The following is a 27761-nucleotide window of genomic DNA, read 5'->3' on the forward strand; positions in this document are numbered from 1 at the left end:
ATGAAGCTGCTGGATGGGATGGTCATCGCCTGCTTTTTCTGACTGATGTAGGTCTGGATGTAAAGTTACAAACTGCTTAATGTGTATCAATCTGTTTTATAATGTTCACACAAAAAAAGTGCTTTTAATGTGTCTGCACCTTGTATCTCCCACAATGTGCTTCTGCATTTGATATCTTCTTGACTTGGGGATAAAGAGATTTAACTGGATGGATTTTACTTTTGTGAAGCACTACAGTCCAAAGCTGAACTGATTGTTCAAAGCTTTTTGGTTTTTAAGCAAAACTACTTCATTTAATTTATCTGAAACCCACTTTGCGCCTTTCTAGACTCAACAAAGCATCATTGCCAACAAAATAAGTGAGTTACAGTTAAATCAGGTAAAGAAGTTTCATTTGGAATTTACTGATCCAGGTTTTCAGCACCACGGACACCAACTAGACTTACTGTCATTTAATGGGAGTGAAAGCAGAAACCAATAGATCACACAGGGATATTTTCATTTGATGGTGTCTTTCTTTTTACTTTTGATATGCCGTCTTCCTCCTTAGCTGATATGTGAGGCTGCTGTCAGCTCAGACAAGCTGGTGTGATTTTACGCAGAGTGATAAGTGGGCAGTCCTGTTTTCGTGTGTTACATTTTCATTTGATGTTGGCCAATATGTATGTGGTACTGTTTCCTCCTTAACTGACATTCACAGGCTGTTGTTAGCAGAGACAAGCTGGTGTATTTGTACTGCAGATTGAAAAGTGGGCGTTCCCGATTACATCACTCTTTTAAAGAGTCCCTGATTGGTGGGCTCTGACGAGGAGGGGTGACCTAAAAACTCCAAACCATTTATCCCTCCATCCATCCATCCATTTTCCAAACCGCTTATCCTACTGGGTCGTGGGGGGTCCGGAGCCTATCCCGGAAGCAATGGGCACGGGAACAAACCTGGATGGGGGGCCAGCCCATCGCAGCCAAACCATTTAAGTTTGTGAAATTCATTTTTAATAATTACCATCCATCCATCCATCCATTTTCCAAACCGCTTATCCTACTGGGTCGTGGGGGGTCCGGAGCCTATCCCGGAAGCAATGGGCACGGGAACAACCCTGGATGGGGGGCCAGCCCATCGCAGCCAAACCATTTAAGTTTGTGAAATTCATTTTTAATAATTACCAATTTCAGAAAAATATGAAATGTTTTGTAAAGTATCAATTTATTAATCATGTATTTAAACAAATTATGACCAGTATAAAAGACACATACAAAACTGTACAAAAGTCTTGGGCTGTCGAAGAAAATGATGTTCAAATGATCTTCATCTTGGTCTAGAATTATAATATTTTGTCCGTCAAAGTGTGGCAGCCCAGTCATTTCAAAATCTCTTCTAAAGTTAGTAAAACATTTGCACCAACCATCCAATAGACCTATATCTTTTTATAACACAACTCCTATGGCTAATCAATGCATCATTAACATTTTGTCACGGGAGACGGCAGCGATCGCGGGCAGGCGGGTAAGAAGCAGGCAGACAGCCGAGAATCAGGGCAAACGAGGGGTTTAATCTCAGGGACGAGGGCACGAACATCAATGACGGACAAAGGACTCGGGTAAGACACGGACTGAAATACACAGGACTGAGCAAATTAACTAGATACAGCTGGGTACAATCGGGAGAAAACACGTGGGTAATCAGGGGGCGTGGCACACAGGAGGAGCGGACGAGCCGGGCATGACACATTTGTTTAATTAAATTAATTAATTAAGTGAGCTGGTGGCAGAATTTAACAAATACATGGAATGGCTGGGGTGCCCCTGAGGAGAGGTTTAGGATCCAAAGCGTGGTTCATCTAGCGATCCAACAAGGCATCAGTAACTTTATGGAGAAAAGAAGAAATTCTTGTTAGTTTTTATTGTGTCACTTTTAATTTGCATATATTTTTATGATAATTGTGTTTTTGTTCTGAGCAAATATACACAACCCAATTAAATAGCATTAAACGTTTTCTTTGATGGCCCAAGACTTTTGCATAGTACCATATTTTTTCAGAATCAAGAGACAATTTAATAAAAACCAGTCTTACCTTCACAAGATAACGATTATTAAACATTAACCAGCAGGTGGCAGCAAAGCACTTGTGAATAAGTGGCCAATACGTGGTTGTACAGGTTGCCAGCAGATAATCATCCCCTCTGTGTTTAACTGACTCTCATGCTATGACTGTACAGACTGAGCAGGGCCGAGTGAGAGAGGCTTCACTGCAGTTAGCATAACCGTTTATTTTACAGCTCGTCTGACTCATTCTGCTCCACGAAGGTCATCTCCTCTGCCAGCTTCCTCTGATCCAGGGAGACCCTCTGCTTCTCTCTGATTGGTTCCTGCTTTCTACAGGAGGTCCAGTGCAGCTGAATGGTGATGATGGTGCAAATCAGGTAAAACACACCAGTCCCAGCTTTCAGTACAGCATCCAGAACCTGCTCCCACCTGTGAGACATATAATACACCAGTGTGTCTGTCAGTCACACATATCACATTTAAACCTGAAGAACAAAACAGTGAATCTGTTCTGACTGAAGTAAAACCACCTTGATAATCGACAGCAGCACCGATCAGCTCAGTCCTACATACAGAGCCAGCTGGACCAAAGAGCTGAATAAGAGGGTGGATGTGAACAGTAAAGTCTTACATGCTTTATAGAAACACGGTACAGCCACATCGGTACTATTACACAGGACACATGTGAGGAACAGGAGACATTAACAAAGAGCATGAAAATAGCTAGAGATTATCACACAACATGTTACACTATTTTGTAAAAACAGGCCTGCAGTCATTCCCCAGCAGCACAGGGCAGAAGGCAAGGGCTCACCCTGGATGGGATGGGATCTCAAGTTTATTATTAAGAAAATCAAATAAAAAATATTTTTTTCCCTTAAAATTAAAATGACAGTTTCCCATTACTGTGTGATCAGGTAAATGCTGCTAGCTGGACCCCCACACTACTGTAAATGCTGCTGAATGCTTACCTCCGTTTTTCATTATCCCCTCCTTCTTCATCATGTGCAGAGAAAAGGAGAGCAGTGGAAACAGGAGAAAGGATAGTTAATAAAAAGCAGGGTTTGCACTGTCGCCTCATTCCTCTGGCACGTGTACTCAAGTCTTCGCTGGAGTTCCGTGTGTATGGAGTTTGCATGCTCCCCCTGTGTCATTGTGGGGTTCCTTCCAGGGACTCTGATTTCCCCCCACAGTCCAAAAACATGCTGAGGCTAATTGGAGTTGTCAAATTGCCGGTAGGTGTGCTTGTGCGAGGGAATGGAGTGTGAGCGTGTCCTGCAATTGGTTGGCACCCTGTCATGGGACGTTCCCTGCCTTGCGCCCATAGGGACCCTGAATTAGACAAGCAGTTTCAGACAATGGATGGATGCAGCACTGGAACAGATATTACAGAGTACAATTGTAACACTGGTCTACGCTGCAATGAAAAACCACCTACAGACATGTTAGTCAGTCTGCACACCATTAGTAACAATTCATCCTCACAAAGATGAAAAAATGCCTGAATTATGTTGCAAGCTACATGGATTTGTCTGGATTTGTATACATAACAAGTGACTGGCTGTATGTCTGTGGAAAATGCTGTGATTTTTGTCATATTACAGACTGATCATAAACTAGAAGACACACATTCAATATTAAAGACACCAATTAGCCTGACTGTGCGTTTTTGGATTGTTGGAGGAAACCCACACAGCATGTGGAGAACATGCAAACTCCACACAGACAGAGCAGAAGCCAGATTCAAACCCCTAAACATGGATGCGTGAAGCAACAGCGCCGCCTACTGGACCACCGTGCCACTATCATTGAAACAATAATCCCAATAAATAACTCTGTTTCACAACAGCTGATAAATAGGGGATTATCCCCACAAAGAAGCACAAACCCCTTCGTGAGTGAAACTGCTGGGTTGATTAGTATGTATCTATTTATATTCAAGCATAAATAATTCACAGGCAGATTTAAATCAATTACTTATGTTTAACAGTAATATGAACTGGAATCTGCAGGATTCCAGCAGCACACCAATACCAGCCAGTGTCCTTCCTCTCCAGCCCACTCATTGTCACAATGAAGGTTTTATTTTCTGTGTCATCCCTGATCAGGACAGGCCTCCCATGCAAACTCACTGATCTCTCTGATGCACAGGAGCCCCCAATCTTACACCACATCCTTTGTCTTTTGTTGTTTCCATAGTAACACTGACACTGTCTCCATCCACACCCGTCACCTCCTGTTTGTCCACTGTCAGCCCTGGAGGACTTCAACACACAGGTAAAACACTCAAAGATTTGCACAGCAATGAAATGTTTATGAATATCAGCCCATTACAACATACATACTGTATGTAAATGTTTGGCCAATAAACTGACATTTTTTAACATATTGCTTATCATATTTAACCTCATGAAGTCGCCCGATTTAGCTGACACTGTTACTTCTTCCAAGTCTCGTTTATCATATTGAATTAAATTAAAATGCAGATTTTTAAAATATTAAAACATTTTTTCCATCAGTGTTTGTGTTAAGGTCCTTCCTTTTTGACTCAGTGACATGTTACATACTGTGCATCTCATTGGCTACAGTCTGCAGTACAGACATCTTACCATCAGTGACTGACAGATTAACCTGATCAGAGAGGCTCCACTGATCTTCACACCACACCAGTACCGATCGGAGTCCTCAGCTGTCAGATTGTTGATGGTCACAGTGAAGACTCGCTGGTCAGGATCATCTCTGACTCACACTTTACCCTCCAGTGGAGAGTCAGTGTGTACTATGGGAGTACATGACCTCACATTATACCCTCTGCACCAGTATTTCACATGAGTTTTATATCTGTCACCATAGGAACATGGGATTGTTACAGATCATCCTCTCTGTACACAGGCCCATTTCACTGTAGACACACTGTCAGCACCTGTGGGGAAAATAATTAACTGAATAAGGATTTTCCATCTCATGACATCTCTAAGTAATTATGCTTGGTTTGTGTAATACTTAGATTAGGTCATGTGTAATTAACAGAACAGTGATGATGTATAGAAGTCAAAGACCATCATTTTACTATAAGAACAAGGAAAACAAAACTAGTGTCTGATCTTGGGAAGGGCTTCAGCAGGATGTGGGATCGGGAATCTGAGCCTGGCAGTGTGCTCTAGGGTCTGAGAGGAAAACCAGGACCTTAAATCCCTAGTAAAAGGCCTAGATGAGGTGAATGAATGGGCTTGTCACTGTGTGGGATGGCCACACCCCTTCAGTACTATGGCCTTACTTGTAAACATATCCAGTCCTGTGATACAGGCCCTCTCATATTCCCTCTATACATGTTTCCTTTGGGCTCTATTTGTGAACGTTATTATGTAAAATATCATTGCTATGCTGGTGATACGCAGCTCTATCTGCCATTAAAACCTGGTGACTGCTGCTCTCTGGTGGCCCTTTCTAACTGTCTGGAGGATATTAAGAACAGGACAGCAATGACTTTCGTCCAGATTAATGAAAACAAGACAGAGGTAATGAGTTCTGGTCACTGTTCATGATCTCAGAGAACAATTAGGGCCTCATTCAGAAAACTTCCAGTCACATACTAAAAATCTTGGTGTCATCTTTGATTCATCACTGAGTTTGATAAACAAATAAATGCTGTTGTGAAGGGGTGTTTCTGTCAGCTGAGTTCAATAGCCTGGCTTAAACCACACCTTTCAGCCAAAGACCTGGAGAGTTACTCCTGCTTTTATCCTGATTGGGTTACTGCCGTTCTCTGTACCCAGGTTTACCAGAAGCATCTTTATTCTGACTACACCTTGTTCAAAACGGTGCTACCAGGCTCTCAACAAAAAATAGACACCAAATTTCCCCTGTGTTGGCTGCATTGCATTGGCTACCTGTTAAGTTTTGAGAATTTCTGAGAATACAGTTTAAAGATTTCTTATTTCTTTCTAAGGCGATACATGGCATAGGTCCCCAGTCCGTCTCGGAGCTAATTCAGCCTTACACCGCTTCTTATTAGATGCATCTCTGTACTGACCCTGCACACACAGGAACACATTTTATTTATCTATTTAATCTGACTATTCTGCTTTGCACATCATGTATTTAACATTTATAGTGATTTTATATTTATTACTAGATTATTGTATAACTTTTGCACTGTTTTTTGAACTTGGTTGTTGCTTAGTCTTGTTTTTCCATGGAGCACCATTATACCAAAAAGAATTCCTTGTAGGGTCAACCTACTTGGCAATAAACCACAGTCTGATTCTGATTATTTTTTTGTGTAACATTGTGTAACATTGGCCAATGTCTCTACTTTTACTATATATTTATATTATTTTGACCTACAGCACTTTGGCACAACATAGATTGTTTTTAAATGTGCTATAGAAATAAAAATAATTCAACTTGATATAGAAACATATTTCAAGTCATCCATCTTGCCGAGATGGGGGTTGCGCTGTGACCCCTGGTGGACAAATTATGCAGCAACAGCACTCATATCATGGTTGAAAGTTGTGTCTTCAGTCTCTCTGTTTCTTTTTAGTTATCATTAATTGGCCATTATAAACCAAATGCTGATAGCGATTTATCACAGACTCCTGCATTAATGAATTAAAATATTCATGATGAATAAAGAAGATGAATTGGCGCCCCGCGTACAATTGTAAATAGAAGGACCACGACAGGCACCCAACAAGCACCGAACCCAAATACACAGATGGGAAACACAATGTTGTCAGAAGCTGAACTGCGAAATGCAGATGCAGTGATAGATTTACACAAACTAAATACACGTTAGGAGCGGACAGGGTATACACACAAGACATGGGCAAAGTGTAAAGTGAGGTAGACCTTCAACAGCACGTCAGTCCATTGCAGGGCAATGGAAGCTGGAGAAATGCCATGTGAACAGCAGAAATGTGGTCATACAGGATGTGAGGGTGAGACTGTGTGCTGTATACAGAGGGTCTGACCTCACGGCTTTGTTTCAGTCTTTAGTATTGTGATGACATTGTGATAGCCCAGTGATAACTATACTGGATGGGTGGTACCCCTTCAAAGAGCAAGGGGAGATGGGATACCATTGTGGTATGCAAGCAGGTCCTCAGGGTTGTCACACATGTTTTTCTGAGGTGTACACTGCTGGTTGCTTGAGCCCCTGGATGAGACACTGGTCAGTGCCCTGCAGAATCGCTGTGGGCAGTGTGAGGACTTCTGCCCTCTCAGTTAAACAATAGGTGCAGGGACTGAGTCAAATGAGTCTCTCTGCATCCTGCTTAATGATATCAAGGGGTTGTGTAGGCGTGTCTGTGCTCACATGGCTCTATCAGTACAGAGTGAACTGGCCAGGGATCAGTTTATCTAGACACTTAACCCCAGATAGCTCACATTCAGACACAGCCAACCCCTCTGCGTCCCTAGACGAGGCCCTGGAACTGGCTTTGGAGAGAGAAATTGTGGGCAGCAAGGTGGCGGGGAACGAGGCGGGAGAAATCAACCAAGCTGTAAACGCCAAAGGGCTTGGAGGACCCAGGCCCTCAGGTTTACTTCCTGGAGGCAGACTGCCTGTAGGCTGACAGGCAGCAGCACCCCCCCCCACCCCTCAATCCTCAGACAGTGTCCCAAGTTCACTGCCACCCAGGGTTCCGCCAAGGGCACGCATAGCCGGGAAGATGTGGGCCAACAAGGTTAATTTCCGGAACTTCCTTGTTGACACCGGGGAGGTGGCCCTGCTGCCACCTGCTGCAGAGGTTGTGACTACGGATTGGACTCACAGAGGCAACTTCTGTCACATACCCACCATAGTGATGTGAGTCGCATGTACTGCCCTAGTCCATACAGGTTCCACTGCAACCCTGGTGAGACCAGACACTGTCTAGAACTGACATTGGTGCAGGTGAGAACAATGACTGGTGACCTGGCCCCTTTAAGAGGGACGGGGTTGTTCCCTTTTGACATGGGGGGTTTAGTTGTGAATAGTAACTATGTGGATGGCTGACATGCTCGATCCCTCCATCCTGGGCCTGAATTTCCCCCGGAGCACGGCATGTGTGCTGGACTTTGGGCACAACATGCTGAGATTCCCTGCGGTCCATGTGTACAGTGGGGCCGCTGGCCCCGCAGCCTCTGCAGCTGACTGCCCACCCCTTACTGCCACTGGGCCTGTACCTCCACATCAGCTAGAGATCCCTTCCTCTGCTACAGTCACATGGGCCCCTGAGCCCACATGTGTCCCCTCCAGTGTAGCGCTGCAGCCTCACTCACTTCACTGGAGTCTAACGGGGTTTATCAGAGCGACTTACCTGAAGCTGCCATTGGAGGAGCCCATGATGACCACACGGTTGCCCTTGTGCCACTGCAATCCCACTGCCCTGGTCCTCTACCTCACACCATTGATCCCCTGCCCCACCCATACGGTTGTGTGCCTCTTCAGGTTTGCAGCCTCCTCCTGCACTGAGCGGCCATTTCAGAAGTTTAATTATTTAATTATACAGTAATACACACGTTTCCAACCATTAAAAACATTATCCAGACTTAAAGTCACTTGAATAAAAATATTTAAAAACTTGTTAGCATTTCAATATAGTATCTGGTTGGACTGTGTACTTCCTCTTTGTTTACATGGTTAACATAACACTCACAGCACAAAGTATGCTGTCCTCAGCATTCGTATCTCCGCAACATTCCAAAGATCCATCATAGGCCTTTAGTCTAAAAACAAGCTAAAATGGTCACTGAGAACCTTTGCGTCCATTGATTTCCATCAGCTGTGTTTGGAAAGTTCGAAAGAATTTCTGAGGCTACTGAACAGAGCCAGGGTTGCCAGCTCTCACCCATTTGGTGTGACACTCACACCTTCAGACTCTCACGCTCACGCAAGAAATCTTATTAAATCTTAGGGCAAATCTATATTATTTCATTATAAACCTAAAATTCGCTATATCAAATGCACTGGGGTACTTTGAAAACCCTGCAAACTATTTACAAGGTAATAAAACTGTTACGTACATGTAAATCTGTGTGCATACTTGTTTCAAACTGAAAATCTTATGCCAGCCAGCTAAACAAATTAGACAACCCTGCTACAGGCCTCTCTGTTCAGTTTTCGCTGAATGCTAAGGGTTCCCAGGCAAGCTACTGACCCTCCAAATTTCACAGACCTCTCGGCCACCCAGTAATCTGTAGCTTTAGTGCTGAAAGCCTGACAGTGAGTGTATCATGTGAGGCAGCTGTGGAAATACAGACTCTCGTCTGTGCCACAAAAAACCTTCTACAGCGGCAATGTGGGATCTGTGCTCTCCGGGAGCATAACTGCTCGGTACGGCAGCTCCAGCTCTGAGGGCCGCCGAGTCCCGCTGAGGGTGATACGATGCGCCCAGAGAATCACCAGGACAGAACTGCCGCCCTGCATAAGTCCCCGGGGCCTTATGGCCGGGACTGAGAGGCCGAGGAGAAGCTTCTACCCCCGGCCAGTAGGATCATTAACATCACAGATTAAAAGCTAAAATATGCTATAACTACAATCTGTACTTTAAACATTTCTACATATTTTTTATACATTTTCATCTTTACTTTTTATATACCTTTTATTGTTATATTTTCTTATTATCTTTCTGTAGTTTCAGTACTTCTTTTGTTAATTCACGTTGTTTAATTTTGATGTCCTTTTACTAGTGTGTTTATTACACCGACTGGAGTAACGACAATTTCATTTCGCTGCCAGTGTACCACTACATTTGTACGACAAATAAAAATCTTGAATTTATTGTGTTACCCCCATCACATTGTTTAATGTGTTCCTCATGAATTTCATTGTTTTTCTCAAAATAAACACGTATTCCAATTTTGGTTCTTGCAACACATTTCCAAAAAAGTTGGGACAGGAGCGATTTAGGGCCAGTAGTGAGGTAAATTGGTTAAATAATGATGTGATTTGAAACAAGTGATGTCAACAGGTGATTGTAATTATGATTTGGTACAAAAACAGCACAAATACGTGAGAAAATTATTGAAATGTTTAAAAACAATGTTCCTCAAAGAACGACAGGAAGAGATTTGGATATTTCACCTTCATCAGTGCATACCATAATTAAAAGATTGAAGGAATCTGAAGCAATTTCAGTGCGTAAAGGACAAGGAAGCAAGCCTAAGTTGAACTACCGTGATCTCCGATCCCTCAGCATCCCACTGCATCAAGAATCGTCATTCTTCGTCAATCGTCAATAAGCGATATGACCACATATGACTACTTTGGCAAACCTTTGTCAAGTACCACAATACGTAGTTACATCCACAAATGCCAGTTAAAACTGTACTGTGCCAAAAGCAAGCCCCATCTTAACAGTGTCCAGAAGCGCCGTCGGCTTCTCTGGGCTCAGAACGCATCTGAGTTGGACCATCACACAGTGGAAACGTGTACTGTGGTCAGATGAATCAGTATTTCAGGTATTTTTTGTGAGAAATGGATGCCGTGTGCTCCAGACCAAAGAAGAAAAGGATCACCCATACTGTTACCAGCAATAAGTCCAAAAGCCAGGGTCTGTCATGGTATGGGGTTGTGTCAGTGCCCTTGGCAAAGGTAACTTGCAGTTCTGTGATGGCACCATTAATGCTGAAAAGTACATAGAGATTTTGAAGCACAATATGTTACCTTCAAGAAGACATTTTTTCCAGGGACGCCCATGCATTTTTCAACAAACAATGCGAAACCACATTCTGCACACATTACAAAGTCCTGGCTGTGGAGGAAGAGGGTATGGGTACTTGACTGCCTGCAGTCCCGACCTGTCTCCAATAGAGAATGTGTGGTTCATTTTGAAGCGCAATATGTGACAACGAAGACCCCGTACTGTTGTCTGCTTTAAGACTTGTTTGCAGGAAGAATGGGACAAAATTACACCTGAAACACTACATCACTTGGTGTCTTCAGTCCCTAAATGCCTGTTAAGTGTTGTGAAATGGAATGGCGACATTACAAAGTACTAAATGCTTTACTGTCCCAACCTTTTTTGAAATGTGTTCTAAGAACCAAAATTGGAATACGTGTTTGAAAAAGAACAATGAAATTCACGAGGAACACATTAAATAATGTGCTGTTGTATTGTTTTCAATGTAATACAGGTCAAAGATAATTTAACAAAGTGCTGTTTTCAGTTTGATTTTCATTTTACATACCATCCCAACTTTTTCTGATTTGGCGTTGTAAAATGTGAACACAAAAGCTTTTTTTGTGTGAACATTATAAAACAGATTAATTCGTATTAAACAATTTGAAAGACATAGACATCTAATATGTGTGTGTCTGTGAGAGAGAGCATTTCAATTAATGCCTATAGTTCAATATTTGTTATAGGTGCTGAATTTCATGGTCATCATTTTGGAAAAAAAGCTACCTAAACCATACGGGACTTAGAAATGGGTTAAAACTGACAGGACGATACCAGATATCAAATTGTATAGTTAGGATGAATGTACTGTTAAACAGCAGCACCATTGGAGGAGTCATGCATGGTGAGGCAGGGGGATATCTGTACATTAATGGGCGATGCATTACTGGGGATCTTTGGCGCCACCTTTTGACCAGTTACAGTCGTCATCAACATTAAAAAAACATTTCCATTTCCACTGCGTGAAAAAACAAATTGCACCCTATTTATAGAGTGGGAGACTACTTTTTGCAAGGATTTATATCTCCTGAAATTGCTTCTTCACAGATAAGCACCAGAATGTTCTTTTCCCAGATGGTAGTAGGGACAAAATCTCCTACCACTGATAATTCTGACCATACACAAATTTTTATTTTTCTGAGTCTTGCGATTTTACCGTATCAAAAATAACCAGTAAATCCTATTATTATCCTGCTACCCCCACTCTACCAAAACTCATGAAATGATACATTTGGAGGAGGAAGATTTCTAATTGATCCTTTATACCCACCAACCAGACCAGTATAAGAAGCTGTACGATGTAAAGCCTCTTTAAATGGGTACAGACTACTTCCGTTTATTGTAATAAGTATCTCATAAATTTGACTTTACACTTTTGCATGGTATTGATAGATTTTGAAAGTTAATTACTTAACACAATTCTTATTAAAATTGTTCATTATACAACCTGAATGTCTCAAGGTAGCACATTAGTACAAAAGACGCTGTATGATGTATTATTGTAGCAGTCAGATGTTATTTTAACCAATGTACAGGTTTACCTTTAATTTAATTCTACAAACATAATCAAAATCACTTGTGAAAAAGACATTTAGTCATTTACTAAGGCAGATACAACCTGTGGAAGCACAGCTAAAAGCATACCATCACCCATTATAGAGTGACCCATTGTCTTTGTAACTGAGTAATCACAACTAAGTGCAATTTACTATAATGAAACTGTACACAGAAACTGTAAAGGCAAAGGTAATTTATTATGATGAAATGCTTCCAAAATGCCCAGTGTGCTTCAGCGTTTCTCCTTTTCTCCAGTCGTCGACAGGTCCTGTGTTTATTAGGTGATCTGTGATGTAGGAGATCCTGAGAATGGCTGCTGCTCCAAGGATGATTGGCAGGTGGCTTTTCCCAGGAACAGCGGGCTGGAGATGTAAAGGTGGGATGGAGAAAATAAAGTGTAGGGGAATACAGAGTACAAACAACCATAAGAAACACACGGCCCATGGCCATATGTCCACAAGACAACCACCCGCCCAACCCGAGAGGGAGCCCACGAGGGACTAAGGGGGGCCCAACCCCTGTAAAAGGAGGTCCGCAGAGGGGGGACAGACAGCGAGCCCCCCAGTCCCTCCCGCAAGCCCTCCACCGAGGGAAGCGGGTCCAGGGCCAAAGGGCCCCATTAACCGGGAACACTCCCCTGGCGGACGGTCCCCCCAGCCCGCTCCCCGGCAGGACGGATCACCGCCCACTGTAGCGACCCGGCACGTCCCCCCCCTCCCCGACACTGCAGGATGATCTAAGGGAGACCCATACAAACAAAGTGCACCCCCCCCCCCCCACCACCCAGGAGCGGACCTGCGTCAACTGGGGAGCGGCAGACCCCCCGCCCAGCCCAGACCAAACCCTACAATTCGCCTAGAAGGGCTCAGAGCATCCCTAGATACCCCGGACCGCCTGCCAGGGCCCCACCACGGCGCAGCAGAGCCAAGGACCACCCAGCCCGCAGCCCACAAGAGGAGACGGCCCACACCGGCCAGAGCCGTCTTCTACCTGCTGGGCCACCCCACACGCGCAGGGCCAGAGACAGAGAGTTAGGGGGGACCCCTCAGCCCCCACTGATTCCCCATCCCATGTTAATGTGAAGTGTGCATGTACATGTGTGAGAGAGTTGTGTGTTTATGTCTACAATGCATTAAAATTAGTGGGTGCAGTTCGAGTATGAGGGCCCCACCACTGGCACATGGCAGAGTCCCCCATCCCCCTCCCTGCACCCCAAGGCCCTAATGTAGCATGGACTGTGTATATAACTAAAGTGCAAAAAGCAGGTGAACAGTCGAGGCACGGGCACCCCACCGCTGGCAGACGGCAGAACCCCACCTGCCTAAACCCACCTCCTCAGCCCTAGTGTCATGTGGTGTCTAATTTAGCACTAGAACTGCCAAATCTACGCGTATTTTCGCAAATTCCCTGGGCCTAACACCTACTAGCATCCCTGCTGAGAGTTTCTTGGGCCATTGTCCTCCTGCTTTTGTTGTGCAAACACACCCATTACCTGTGAGGCCTGGCACATTTGCATTTTTTTACTCAGAGCAGCTAAAATCCAAGGCAGGCTAAACCTCTGTGTGTGACATGGAAACCTTCACAAAAGTCTGCCATATCTATACCAAATATCCCACACACTGACTGACCTGCAAATATGAAAGACACACATTCACAAAATATATGGAAGCACAAGTCTGTTTTATTTATAAAAAAAATTGAGTGTTTCAAACTTTGCAGTGTTTGCAGACCCAGTGACCATCATCCCTGCATTTGGCGCAAGTGAATTTGTAACACTTTGCACTGGTAAACCTGCTGCGGTTTCTGTTGCAGTTCTCCTGTACCTGACACTGAGTTGTCCATACAAGTCCTGGCACAGCAGCAGCCTTCCTCTGTCCCCATAGCCTTTTGTGGCATAAATTGGCAATAGAGTTCCTTGGCTAGATGACTCAAAAATAATCTTCTTTTGCCTTCCCACCCTGTACATGCCTTGTACAGAACGTAGGAATTTGCCACCACCAGGTCCAGCATGTTGTAAAATACAGCTACTGGCCACCTGCATGTTGCTGCTCTTACGAAATACATGCGCGCCATTTGGTCCAACACATTTACACCACACTATAACAGCGGAGAGAGAGAGAGTCATGAGTGTATTTGCTTTTTTTCTACCTTCTTTCTATATAGGCCTGTATAGTACATATCAGAAAACATTGTAGCACTGATGTAAAATTATACACACATTCACATACCTTCATGTGGTTATAGTCTGTTATCGTGTTGGGTTTCCTCTTTCTGCCTTCACAGATCGCCACATCTTGGTCCAAAGAACTCAGAACACACACAATCTTGTTTTTTTAGGTGCATAAATTGTCAAGGAGACACTGCCACTTCTAAGCACTGACGCGGAGAATTCCTCTTGCTGTGCAGTGTCCTTTGAAATTGGAGGAAGTTCATACCAAACTTTATTCCCTGTGCTCAGTAGTGTTGTTTTGCGCTGAAGCAGTCTGTGTGACAGTGCCAGTGAGGTGAAGAAATTGTCCGTTGTGACATTTCTCCCGTCATCCAGAAATGGCTCCATCAGACTCATGACCATGTTCTCTGCCAGCCTCTCCCTTTTCTGGTGACTGGGGTCCTTTCCCAAGTTAGGGGACATGTTGCAGACGTATTTGGTCTCCAAATCCGTGGCCATCCAGAACTTGATCCCAAATTTGTCCGGCTTGGATGCGATATACTGCATGGACAATGAACCTTGGTCGAGAACAGCTGTACATCTATGTTCATGTTTTCTCCTGGAGTGAAACTTTCAGCACAGTTCTTGGTGAAGGCTGGCAGAGAACGTGGTCATGAGTCTGATGGAGCCATTTCTGGATGACGGGAGAAATGTCACAACGGACAATTTCTTCACCTCACTGTCACTGTCACACAGACTGCTTCACTTTACTGGGCATGGTGAATAACGTTTGCCGTGAACTTCCTCCATTGGCAAAGGACACTGCACAAGGAGAGGAATTCTCCACGTCAGTGTTTAGAATGGCGCGCATGTATTCAGTACGAGCAGCAACAAGCAAGTGGCCAGTAGCTGTGTTTTACAACATGCTGGACTTGGTGGCGGTGAATGCCTACGTTCTGTACAAAGCATCTACAGGGTGGAAAGGAAAAAGAAGATTGTTTCCGATTCTTCTAGCCAAGGAACTCCATTGCCAAATACAGGGATGATGGTCACTGGGTTTTCAAACGCTGCAAACACAGACTTTGAAAGATAGACAGACTGTGTGGGACAGTAACCACTGAGACAAAAGGCAGAAAGATGATGAAGAGATGAACCTGGAACTGAGGCACGGATACATCAATTTTTACATGAACATCCAAACATGCAAAGCTGGAGAGATCACACAAAAACAAAATTCACTTTTGGTGTTATAATTCAGTGATGGCCAATGAAAATGAAATGACATTTTATTCTGTATGTGTATGAGCATGTCAGAAACCATGGACCATGACTTCACTCAGCTTATGACATTTATATACAAACATGCATTGGAGACTGAAGTGTTAGCATGTTTTCATTTTATTCATTTCATTCTATTAGCAACTTTTCATTCTATTTTCACTCAATTTGTTTTATAAATAACACAGACTTGTGTTTCCATATATTTTGTGAATGTGCGTCTTTCATATTTGCAGGTCAGTCAGTGTGTGGGATATTTGGTATAGATATGGCAGACTTTTGTGAAGGTTTCCATGTCACACACAGAGGTTTAGTCTGCCTTGGATTTGAGCTACTCTGAGTAAAAAATGCAAATGTGCCAGGCCTCACAGGTAATGGGTGTGTTTGCACAACAAAAGCAGGAGGAGGATGGGGCTGAAGACCTGCGAAAATCACAGCAGGGGTGACAAACACCTTGGGACTCTCAGCAGAGAATAAAAACTCGGCAAATCTAGTGCTAATGTGCTAGTAAAACCTCCCCACTGCCCCTCAAAGCCCTAGTGTTGTATGAAATGTGGTGTCCGGCCCAGGGGAGCAATAAGGGCGTGCAGGAGTGGGCCCCCCCCGGCACCGGGGCCAGATCCCCGACTGGCCCCGATTAGTCCTCATCCCCGACCCCACACAACCGGCAGGGGCGGCCAACCGAGGGGGTTCAGGGGCGCCACATTAACAATTGTTAATAAACATTCCACTATACATCTCAAAATTTAGCACACTTAATTCATTATCTTTGATACTGTTTCAAACATTTAATGTTCCCCAAACAGCAGCAGAAGAACCACAGCTTCATCTTCCTTGTATTTTGGCTCTTCTCTGTGTCAAGAGCTCTACAAGCTCAACTTTAATATTAATTTTCCACCACTTCTACATCTTCTATCTATACCAGACCCACATCTATCTCTACACCGCCAGTTTCCTCTCTGAAGAGTCTCAGAAACAATGCCAGCATTGCCTATCACTCTCACACCCTCCCCTCCCTTACACCAGTCAGTCACACCTCCCAGTCCCCCCATAACCTCCCCAGCCTGGACAGTGGGGGGTGTCGCTGGTGAGCACTCCTCCAAACCTTTCCTCTCTCCCCAGTCGATCACCTCGTCCCACAGGTCCCAGGCTCCCCAGTGCTGGTCGTTGGTCCAGGAAACAGCTTTCGGAATTTTCATTCTGGTTAACATAATTAACTAGCCGTCTGTGATACTCTCAAAGCCAAACTAGACACTGTGAATTTTCAACGTATTCCAGACATTTGCTAAATGCTATTCACCAAGAATGCCTATGGAAAGGGATGGAGCCTTCATTGGCTGCTCGTGGGATCGAGGCTACTCCGATAGAAGCGGCCAAATTGCTAAAACTGTTTCACAACCTATACAGTAACGCTGGCGAAATCAGGACGCTGCTTCGGTACGTTATAACATCGCCATGGTAATGAACCCAGCAAACGGTTAATCTTACTTCAACAACATGGGACATTTAAAAAGTAAACGTATAGGGGCTCTTTTCAGAATAACATCTTCAGATGAAACGCATTACGACAGACCGGATGAGTAAAACCAATCATATCAACCATAAGGCTTATTGTTTTTAAGTTTAACACAATTATTTTCTCTTACACTTTAAATATAAACAATCACATTACGAAAAATGGCCACAGCATCTACAGTTTAAGCTACTAATTTTAAATATATTTCAATTATATTTTGCGGCAATATTTGCATGAACTATATCACGACATAAAATGAAATATAAAATTAACTATGCTAACAAAACATAATCTGAAGAAATAGCAAGAAACATACGAAGAGATGCTTCTCACCGCTGCGCCATCGCTCTGTCAGAAAGTTTATGTTCAAACTGCACTGATTTTGTTTCTATGGAAACCAGCGAAATTTTTCATTGGTCGAAAGGATGAAGATATGTACTGACGCCATTTTCAACGAATGAAAACGAGAATTAATTGTCAGGGCGGGACGAATTTGAAGGTGAACCAATCAAAAGTAGTATGTTTAGCTCGTGCTTGTTTTGGCTGAGCGTGATTGGATTTGTTGATCTGACCGCCTTCAAGCCGTAAACCATGTATCTACTTGTCAATGGGAAACCACGCAGTTCTGTCTATAAATACTGACTGTAATTTTTTATGACATTATGTCTTTGCTATGCAGTATTACGGTAATGCGTAATCCCGCGATGTTTGGGGTGCCCCGGTGTTTTTTTTCCATAGCTGGTGAACGCAATTAGCATTTTAGCCACGTTGGTAGGTCCGCTTTTGAGAAAGAACACTATAGTTCTTGTTATTCACATTCTGTGTCCTGGTGTTTTTAATTTCTCATAATGTGAACAAAGATATGTCATATACAAGTTTTTTGAGAGACTAAATTTTGGTTTGATTTATAATTTATTTAATGGTAAATAAAGTTCTTATATAGCCATTTTAGAATTAGTGCAGTCTTTCGTTTAGAATTAGCGCAATATTCTTAAAAACTGCATGTTCAAACCAAACGCCATGCCATAATAACTGCTTTACAGATATTTCATTCAGGAATCTATGGAGGGTATACTGTAGGTAGGCCTGTTTCTGTGTGTGTGTGCGCGCGTTTGGGTGGGTGGTTATGTACATAGTGCTATAAAAACATGTTATTTTGACTTTGTAGGGACATGTTTTCGGTCCCGAAAGTAAGATACTGAATTTTATTAAATTCTGTGAATGCAGTCAAATGAATAATTCAAAAAGTCTTGCATTTTGTTTGGTTGCTTACTGTTACTGCTTGGTAACTACTGCAATGTTTAAGGTTGCCATAGTTAGGATTGGGGTTACGCCCATACAAATGAATGGAGAATCCCCACAAAGATTCAAATACCTAATCTGTGTGTGTGTGTGTGTGGAGTAGGTGTATATTACATTGTGGGGACCAAATGTCCCCCACAATGTGACAAAAACCCCGTTATTTTGATGTTTTGGGGGGCATTTTCAGGTACTCACAAAGATCTGTAAATACAGTCAAAAAACTAAAAATGCCAAAAGTCTTGTATTTGGTTTGGTTACATATGGTTAAGGTTAGGGGTTGGTAGGGGTTAAAGTTGTCATGTTGGGATTACAGTTTTCCCCATAGAAATGAATGGAGAGTCCCCACGAAGATATGATTACACAGCTGTATGTGTGTGTGTGTTGTGTGTGGTATCAGATCAGTCCCTGAGAGTTCAGTAGTCAGGCGCCATGTTTCTGAGTCTGGTTGTGGAGGCCTAAATGCTTTTCCAGATGCCAGAGTGAAAAGATTATGTGAGGGGTGGGTGCGGTCATCCACAATGTTGGTGGCTTTGCGGATGGAGCGTGTGATGTGAATGTCCATGATGGAGGGGAGAGAGACTCTAATAATCTTCTCAGCTATCCTCACTATCCGCTGGTCTTATGATCTGAGGCGAGGCAGTTCCCAATTCAGACCGTGATGCAGCTGCTCAGGATGCTCTTGTCTAAGGAATCAAAAATGTGGTTCCATGGGGTTCCAGACAGTGACCTTTTTTGGAGACAGTGAGACTCCAAGTGAGATTTTATACCTAGGTGCACCAGTTATGACATTGGTTAGGTAGGCTGTGGTCTGTTAGTTGGTGACAAGTGGCTGGTGATCCATGCAACCCAAGCAGAAGTGAGCAGAACTTGTATCAGCCAAATAGACAGGAGAAAGCGGATTTTTCATTGGACTTCAGGACTCCTGAGTAACAGATAAAGACAGAGAAACAGCAAAGTTATGGAGAATCAGGAAGTAAGTGCCAGTCTGCGCAGATCTGAGGTCAGTGAGACACACATAAGGCTCCTCTGATGCTCCTCTTCATCCGCTGATGGGCCTTGTCATATGGAGACCTGCAGCGGCTGGATTTACAGTGAGAAGACTTCCCCAAATGCAGTGGAACAACACATCTTTATTTTCCATGCAGCTCTTCCTACAAGAACTTCACATCTAGCATCTTTACAACACAACAGAAGAACAGAGAAAACCCTCTGACAACTGGCAGCCTTAAATACTTCCAGCTGTCACCGACCAAACCATTCTTCCACTCACAGGTAGTTTCTTAAATTCCCCCCTTCCACCATAATACACAACACATCAACCTACATATATACTTAACTACATTTAACATTCATATTAATACATATCTCCCTCTTTAATCTTACACAAACCCCATATTATAAAACCCAAAATCCCCAGCACAACAGATTCCCCACTCTCCCTTAAGCCCTGGTCTCTCCCGGAACCTTTAAATGGTGTCTGGACCCAGGGGACATATTTGCCCAAACACCTTGGAGAAACACAAGAAGAAAGGTGAGTAACCACATCTTACAATCAGTTCTTTGCATCAATTGTTCTTACTGGTGACCTTATTCTCCCTCAATCACCATTCCTTTTCACAGACCCCACCACCTTCCTTGATGAGGAGGCACTGCGCAGGATCTGAACCAAGGCCACCAACTGACTTCAAGATCCAATCAACCAGCAAACCCCTGTATGCCACTGTTCTCCTATGCAAATCCCTGGGTAAAGTACAATGCTAAATAAAATACTATTTATTAAAATAAAGAAAGAGTGTATCACTAACATACTATCAATTACAATAAAATAGTAAGGGAATCCTCTCCCTTACATTTCCTCCCCCCTCTCTTAAGCGCGAGCACCTCAGTCCTCTGTCATCCTAGATAAACAATCAGCAACCACATTTGACTTCCCTGGCCTATACTGGACCGTAAAGTCATAAGGCTGCAAAGCCAGGTACCATCCTGCAATGCGAACATTTGCATCCCTCATGCGGTTCAACCACTGGAGAGCGCGATGATCCGTCTCTAGGGTGAAATGACGTCCCAGAAGATAATACCTCAAGGCCTCAACAGCCCATTTCATGGCCAAACACTCTTTCTCCACCGTCGAATACCTCGTCTCCCTGTCCAGTAGTTTCCGACTCAGAAACACCACAGGCCTTCTTTCACCATCCACCTCTTGCTGAAGAACTGCTCCAAGGCCCACTCCTGAAGCATCCGTTTGCAAGATGAATGGCCTATTGAAGTCTGGACTGTGTAGGACTGGATATGTGCAAACTGCTTCCTTGAGATCTCTAAATGCTTGCTCACATTCTTCTGTCCACCGTACTTTGTTGGGGGCTGAGCCCTTCTCTTCTGAGCCCTCGACTTCCTAATCTTTCCTGGCTCCATCTCCAGAGAGTCCTCAAAAAAAGGTAGCTCTCGCATCATTTCCTTTGCCCTTTGTGCTCTTGTAACTACATGACAGGATTTCCGTGAATCAACTGTCCCATCTAGAGGAAGTAAACCTCCAGCTTCATCACCTGAGCCTTGAATATCTTTCTCACTACTCCCCTGAGGGCCATAATCTGACTGATATATCAGATCAAAAAGAGTGGGAATGTCATTACCAAGTATTACTGAATATGGCAAACTGGGAACCACAGCTACCACTAACAAGTAGGTCTGCCCTCCCACCGTCAGGTAAACCTCCGCAGTGGGATACCTATATTCATCTCCATGCACACACCTTATCGTAGTCCCCCCCCCACTTAACTTTTCTCCTGAAATTATGCTAGAATGTACTAACGTTTGAAAACAGCCAGAGTCAAGCAATGCTTCTTCTTTTCGCCCATTAATTAACACAGGGACAGTACAAGCTTCCTTTCCTACCGGCTCTACAGCTGGCCTTGGAACTGCACACAAAAGAGATGGTTTTGACTTAAGGGCCGGACAAAATTGTTGTGTATGACCAAAATTATGACAATGATAACATTCAATATCCTGAACTGAAGATTTAAAGGATTTCTTCACATTATAAGGTCTATTGGAAGGAAACTGCCTAGAGCTAGAAAAATCCCTAGCCTGCATTTGACCAGACCCCTGTTCACCCCCAATGGACTTACTTGATTGGGCATAGTGGGTCTCCCGGCTGAAATGGATGCTCCTGCTTCCCTTTCTAGCTGCAGTGAAAACCTCCGCGAGGCTGGCTGCTTCCTTTGCCGTCCTCGGGTCACGCTCACGTATCCAGATCTCCAGCTCTGGATTAACCATTCTCAAAAACTGCTCCAGAATTATCTGCTCAGATATTTCTTCTACAGTCAATTTTTCAGGTTTAATCCATCTTACAAACAAGTCTTTCAACCTTACATACAGTTCACGTGGCGTCTCACCTGCTTCAACTTTCAGGGATCTGAAGCGGCGTCTATAGGTGTCCGCAGTGATCTCATATTTTGCCAAGATTGCTTCCTTCACTTTATCATAGTCCTCAGAATCAATTAAGTCCATAAGAATGTAAGCTGTACGAGCTTTACCTGTCAACAAAGGGACCAAACGAATAGCCCACTCATCTCTGGGCCATCGACACACGTTTGCCATCCTTTCAAACGTGGTCAGAAAATGTTCAATATCCTCTTCTGGTGACAGAGGGAACAGTTTAGGTTTAATTGAAGACCTAGACCCATGGGCCACTTGCACTTCTTCACTATTAACTGCCTGTTCCTGCTCTTCAGACGTTGTACAGGGTACTGGCACCTCTGATGGCTCCGGCTTATCAATTACCGCATTAACTTGTAGCTGTATTTGCTGAAATTGGTGCTGTATACTTTTCCACCTTTGCTCCTGACGTGACCAATCTTTCTCCCACCTCTGGTCTCTGGCTGCTTGAGACCTAACCAGGGATTTCACCATCCCCGTCAGCTCCTCCCATTTGTCTTCAGAGCTTGCTGCTGCTATGGCCTCTAGCTCAGATGAAGCTCCAACTCCTTCATCAGGCTGCTCCTCTTGACCTGGCTTTCTTCCACCTCTTGTCATCATCCTCTCACTGTGGCATGGACGACACACTTCTGACACCACTTGTCATATGGAGACCTGCAGCGGCTGGATTTACAGTGAGAAGACTTCCCCAAATGCAGTGGAACAACACATCTTTATTTTCCATGCAGCTCTTCCTACAAGAACTTCACATCTAGCATCTTTACAACACAACAGAAGAACAGAGAAAACCCTCTGACAACTGGCAGCCTTAAATACTTCCAGCTGTCACCGACCAAACCATTCTTCCACTCACAGGTAGTTTCTTAAATTCCCCCCTTCCACCATAATACACAACACATCAACCTACATATATACTTAACTACATTTAACATTCATATTAATACATATCTCCCTCTTTAATCTTACACAAACCCCATATTATAAAACCCAAAATCCCCAGCACAACAGATTCCCCACTCTCCCTTAAGCCCTGGTCTCTCCTGGAACCTTTAAATGGTGTCTGGACCCAGGGGACATATTTGCCCAAACACCTTGGAGAAACACAAGAAGAAAGGTGAGTAACCACATCTTACAATCAGTTCTTTGCATCAATTGTTCTTACTGGTGACCTTATTCTCCCTCAATCACCATTCCTTTTCACAGACCCCACCACCTTCCTTGATGAGGAGGCACTGCGCAGGATCTGAACCAAGGCCACCAACTGACTTCAAGATCCAATCAACCAGCAAACCCCTGTATGCCACTGTTCTCCTATGCAAATCCCTGGGTAAAGTACAATGCTAAATAAAATACTATTTATTAAAATAAAGAAAGAGTGTATCACTAACATACTATCAATTACAATAAAATAGTAAGGGAATCCTCTCCCTTACAGGCCTCCAGGTGAGAATCACAAATCAAACATAATAACAACTGACACAAAGGCCTGAGGTCAGACCCTCTGTATGCAGCACACAGTGTGTCTGCAGTCTCACCCTCACATCGTGTATGATGACATTTCTGCTTTTTAGATTAAGTGCCTGTCTGAGAATAACTTCTGCATCATGCTAATTATTTAGCTGTTTCGTGCTCATGGGCAAAAGAAAAATGAGGATTAAGTTAAATATATCAGAAATAAATTTCTAATGTGGCTCAAGGCCACAGTAAAGTGGACCATCACATCAAGTAAGTACAAAACAGCCTTTACTAATACGCTAAGGGTTAAAACAACATATAAGATGTGCATAATCTGACAGTATATCAGCGTGAGAGCAAGGCTGGCCCTGGAAGTGGTGTGCATGCAATGGCAGAGCAAAGTTAGAGACACCCGCTAAAATCTTTCATTTCATCTCACTTGCTCCTTTCTTCTTTTTCCTTCTTTTTTTCCCTCCTAATCTGTCCATCCTCTTCGGCCAGCTCACCCACTGCATCACCATGCCGCCTAAAAATGAAATAAATAAATTTTTTAAATTTAAAAAATGAAATCGATCAACATGAGAGGCCTATACAGAGTTTATAGAACCCCTCATGGTAAAGCAAACATGTTTGTCACAGCAGTGCATTCAGACCATGATTCTGCTAAAGCTGCCGGACAGGACAAAGGGAAAAAAAAGAAGAAGGTGGGGGTCAGTGCAGCAGTGGGTAGTTCAGGTCCAGAATGTAAAAATCCAGACCAAGATTTAGTTTCAACCAAACAGCTGAGTACTCTATATCAGTGTCATTCTTAAAGTCGTGTTTCAACTTCTGGCAAAGTTCTCCCAGGAGCCTATCTCTGTTGTATGTACAGTCGGCATGTAATTCATTCCTGCCCAGGTCCCTGACAAACAGTTGGAGGCAGAATTACTTGTTATCAAAGTATGTGAATTTTTACACACACCAGCAGCTGTGACAGAATAAGATATTTCCTTTATACTGCTGCCACATAGTGGACACAAAGAAGACTGCAGTCAATTCTAAAATCAGTCAGTCAACATGCTACCACCACAGACTATAATCGGGAAGTGATCAAACTTCATGGAACAATATGAATATAAACAAACAGATGTAGTAAGTATATTGTGCAAAATGTATCTTCATCTTAACTACGCTGAATGGTGGAGTCCCAGAGTAAGTGATCCTCACCTGGAGGCCCATCAGTGAAGAAGAGGATGAAAAGGAGCATCAGAGGAGCCTTATGTGTGTATCGCTGACCTCAGATCTGTGGAGACTGACACTGACTTCCTGACTCTCCTTAACCTCACTGCCTCCCTTTTTGTGGGTTTTAAATGTTTAAAAATCATCCATCTATCTTTGATTTTCATAAACTGTTTGTGCACTGATGCATTTCCTGTCTATTTCTTGTCTGTAAAAAGGAAAACAGTTTGATGCTGCTGTTGTCCTGCTCTTACCAGGAATAAATATTTTGATTTCATCTAGAATCTTATCATTTTAGAAACATGATTTCATAGCAAAATTATTGATAGCTGGTCTTCACAGTGAATCATTCATGCTCACAGAATTTAAACTACAAACAAATTAATCAAATAAGTCTAGTTCTTTTCTAAACTGTTACTTCCTCATATTGCAAATGAGCAAAGAGCAGTGAAATCAGACTTATTCTGAAAAGCAGAAAAGTCGTCATACAGGATGTGAGTGTGAGACTCTGCAGAAACACTGTGTGCTACATACAGAGGGTCTGACCTCAGGCCTTTGTTTCAGTCTTTATTATGTTTTATACAGTTTTAAAATGTCACTGCAGTAGGTCCTTTTCATATGTGTGGATCAGCACAAATCAAGAGGTCCGTTAGGAAGGTGTCTGTATGACAGGGGTGGGGGTATCCTGGGGGGGGGGGATGGGTGGGGGCAAAGTCAGGTAATTCACTTCATCTGGGTCTTATCAGCAGTCCTGTGTTTCTCTCAGCACCACAATGATGTTTCACACATAATGGGGTCCGTGGGCCTCCTCAGTTATATTCAGGCTTTCAAAGTTCTTCAATCATAAAAAGTCACATGGATCTGACACTCTGACACTGTTATATTAATTTGTTTAAATTCATTGAAAATACTATATATTACAGCTAGTATTTGGATCCGTCTGCTCTTTATCCGTTCCTCACTGGCATACCTGGGTCTCTGTGCAGTGCTTTCCGGAAGCATCAGAACCATTCATAAGGGAATCTATGTGTGGCTGCCCTCTAGTGGATACACAAAATTCGGCTACTTAAGTAGCTTGACTATATTTCCCTCCTAGTTTAGTTTAGTTCCTAATTTAATTTAACAGATGAAACTGAAGGCAGAGCTGGAAATTAGTTTAGTCATGACTTCAGAAGTTACGCTGACATGGGATTCTGTACAATCAGAGATGAAGCTGCTGGATGGGATGGTCATCGCCTGCTTTTTCTGACTGATGTAGGTCTGGATGTAAAGTTACAAACTGCTTAATGTGTATCAATCTGTTTTATAATGTTCACACAAAAAAAGTGCTTTTAATGTGTCTGCACCTTGTATCTCCCACAATGTGCTTCTGCATTTGATATCTTCTTGACTTGGGGATAAAGAGATTTAACTGGATGGATTTTACTTTTGTGAAGCACTACAGTCCAAAGCTGAACTGATTGTTCAAAGCTTTTTGGTTTTTAAGCAAAACTACTTCATTTAATTTATCTGAAACCCACTTTGCGCCTTTCTAGACTCAACAAAGCATCATTGCCAACAAAATAAGTGAGTTACAGTTAAATCAGGTAAAGAAGTTTCATTTGGAATTTACTGATCCAGGCTTTCAGCACCACGGACAGCAACTAGACTTACTGTCATTTAATGGGAGTGAAAGCAGAAACCAATAGATCACACAGGGATATTTTCATTTGATGGTGTCTTTCTTTTTACTTTTGATATGCCGTCTTCCTCCTTAGCTGATATGTGAGGCTGCTGTCAGCTCAGACAAGCTGGTGTGATTTTACGCAGAGTGATAAGTGGGCAGTCCTGTTTTCGTGTGTTACATTTTCATTTGATGTTGGCCAATATGTATGTGGTACTGTTTCCTCCTTAACTGACATGCACAGGCTGTTGTTAGCAGAGACAAGCTGGTGTATTTGTACCGCAGATTGAAAAGTGGGCGTTCCCGATTACATCACTCTTTTAAAGAGTCCCTGATTGGTGGGCTTTGACGAGGAGGGGTGACCTAAAAACTCCAAACCATTTATCCCTCCATCCATCCATCCATTTTCCAAACCGCTTATCCTACTGGGTCGTGGGGGGTCCGGAGCCTATCCCGGAAGCAATGGGCATGGGAACAAACCTGGATGGGGGGCCAGCCCATCGCAGCCAAACCATTTAAGTTTGTGAAATTCATTTTTAATAATTACCAATTTCAGAAAAATATGAAATGTTTTGTAAAGTATCAATTTATTAATCATGTATTCAAACAAATTATGACCAGTATAAAAGACACATACAAAACTGTACAAAAGTCTTGGGCTGTCGAAGAAAATGATGTTCAAATGATCTTCATCTTGGTCTAGAATTATAATATTTTGTCCGTGAAAGTGTGGCAGCCCAGTCATTTCAAAATCTCTTCTAAAGTTAGAAAAACATTTGCACCAACCATCCAATAGACCTATATCTTTTTATAACACAACTCCTATGGCTAATCAATGCATCATTAACATTTTGTCACGGGAGACGGCAGCGATCGCGGGCAGGCGGGTAAGAAGCAGGCAGACAGCCGAGAATCAGGGCAAACGAGGGGTTTAATCTCAGGGACGAGGGCACGAACATCAACTGACATCAATGACGGACAAAGGACTCGGGTAAGACACGGACTGAAATACACAGGACTGAGCAAATTAACTAGATACAGCTGGGTACAATCGGGAGAAAACACGTGGGTAATCAGGGGGCGTGGCACACAGGAGGAGCGGACGAGCCGGGCATGACACATTTGTTTAATTAAATTAATTAATTAAGTGAGCTGGTGGCAGAATTTAACAAATACATGGAATGGCTGGGGTGCCCCTGAGGAGAGGTTTAGGATCCAAAGCGTGGTTCATCTAGCGATCCAACAAGGCATCAGTAACTTTATGGAGAAAAGAAGAAATTCTTGTTAGTTTTTATTGTGTCACTTTTAATTTGCATATATTTTTATGATAATTGTGTTTTTGTTCTGAGCAAATATACACAACCCAATTAAATAGCATTAAACGTTTTCTTTGATGGCCCAAGACTTTTGCATAGTACCATATTTTTTCAGAATCAAGAGACAATTTAATAAAAACCAGTCTTACCTTCACAAGA

General features: G+C 43.0%; 1 protein-coding gene across 1 annotated transcript in view; it reads left to right on the forward strand.

The window, feature by feature from the left end:
• The window catches only part of LOC125728831 (uncharacterized), a 109739-nt gene that overhangs the window by 17429 nt on the left and 64549 nt on the right, over positions 1 to 27761 (forward strand). The window contains exon 2 of the mRNA XM_049005514.1: positions 4244 to 4321. Within this exon, the coding sequence (XP_048861471.1) occupies positions 4244 to 4321 (78 nt within the window). The remainder of the gene's footprint in view (positions 1 to 4243; positions 4322 to 27761) is intronic.

This window comes from Brienomyrus brachyistius, unplaced genomic scaffold (genome assembly GCF_023856365.1).
Source record: "Brienomyrus brachyistius isolate T26 unplaced genomic scaffold, BBRACH_0.4 scaffold358, whole genome shotgun sequence".
NCBI lineage: Eukaryota > Metazoa > Chordata > Actinopteri > Osteoglossiformes > Mormyridae > Brienomyrus > Brienomyrus brachyistius.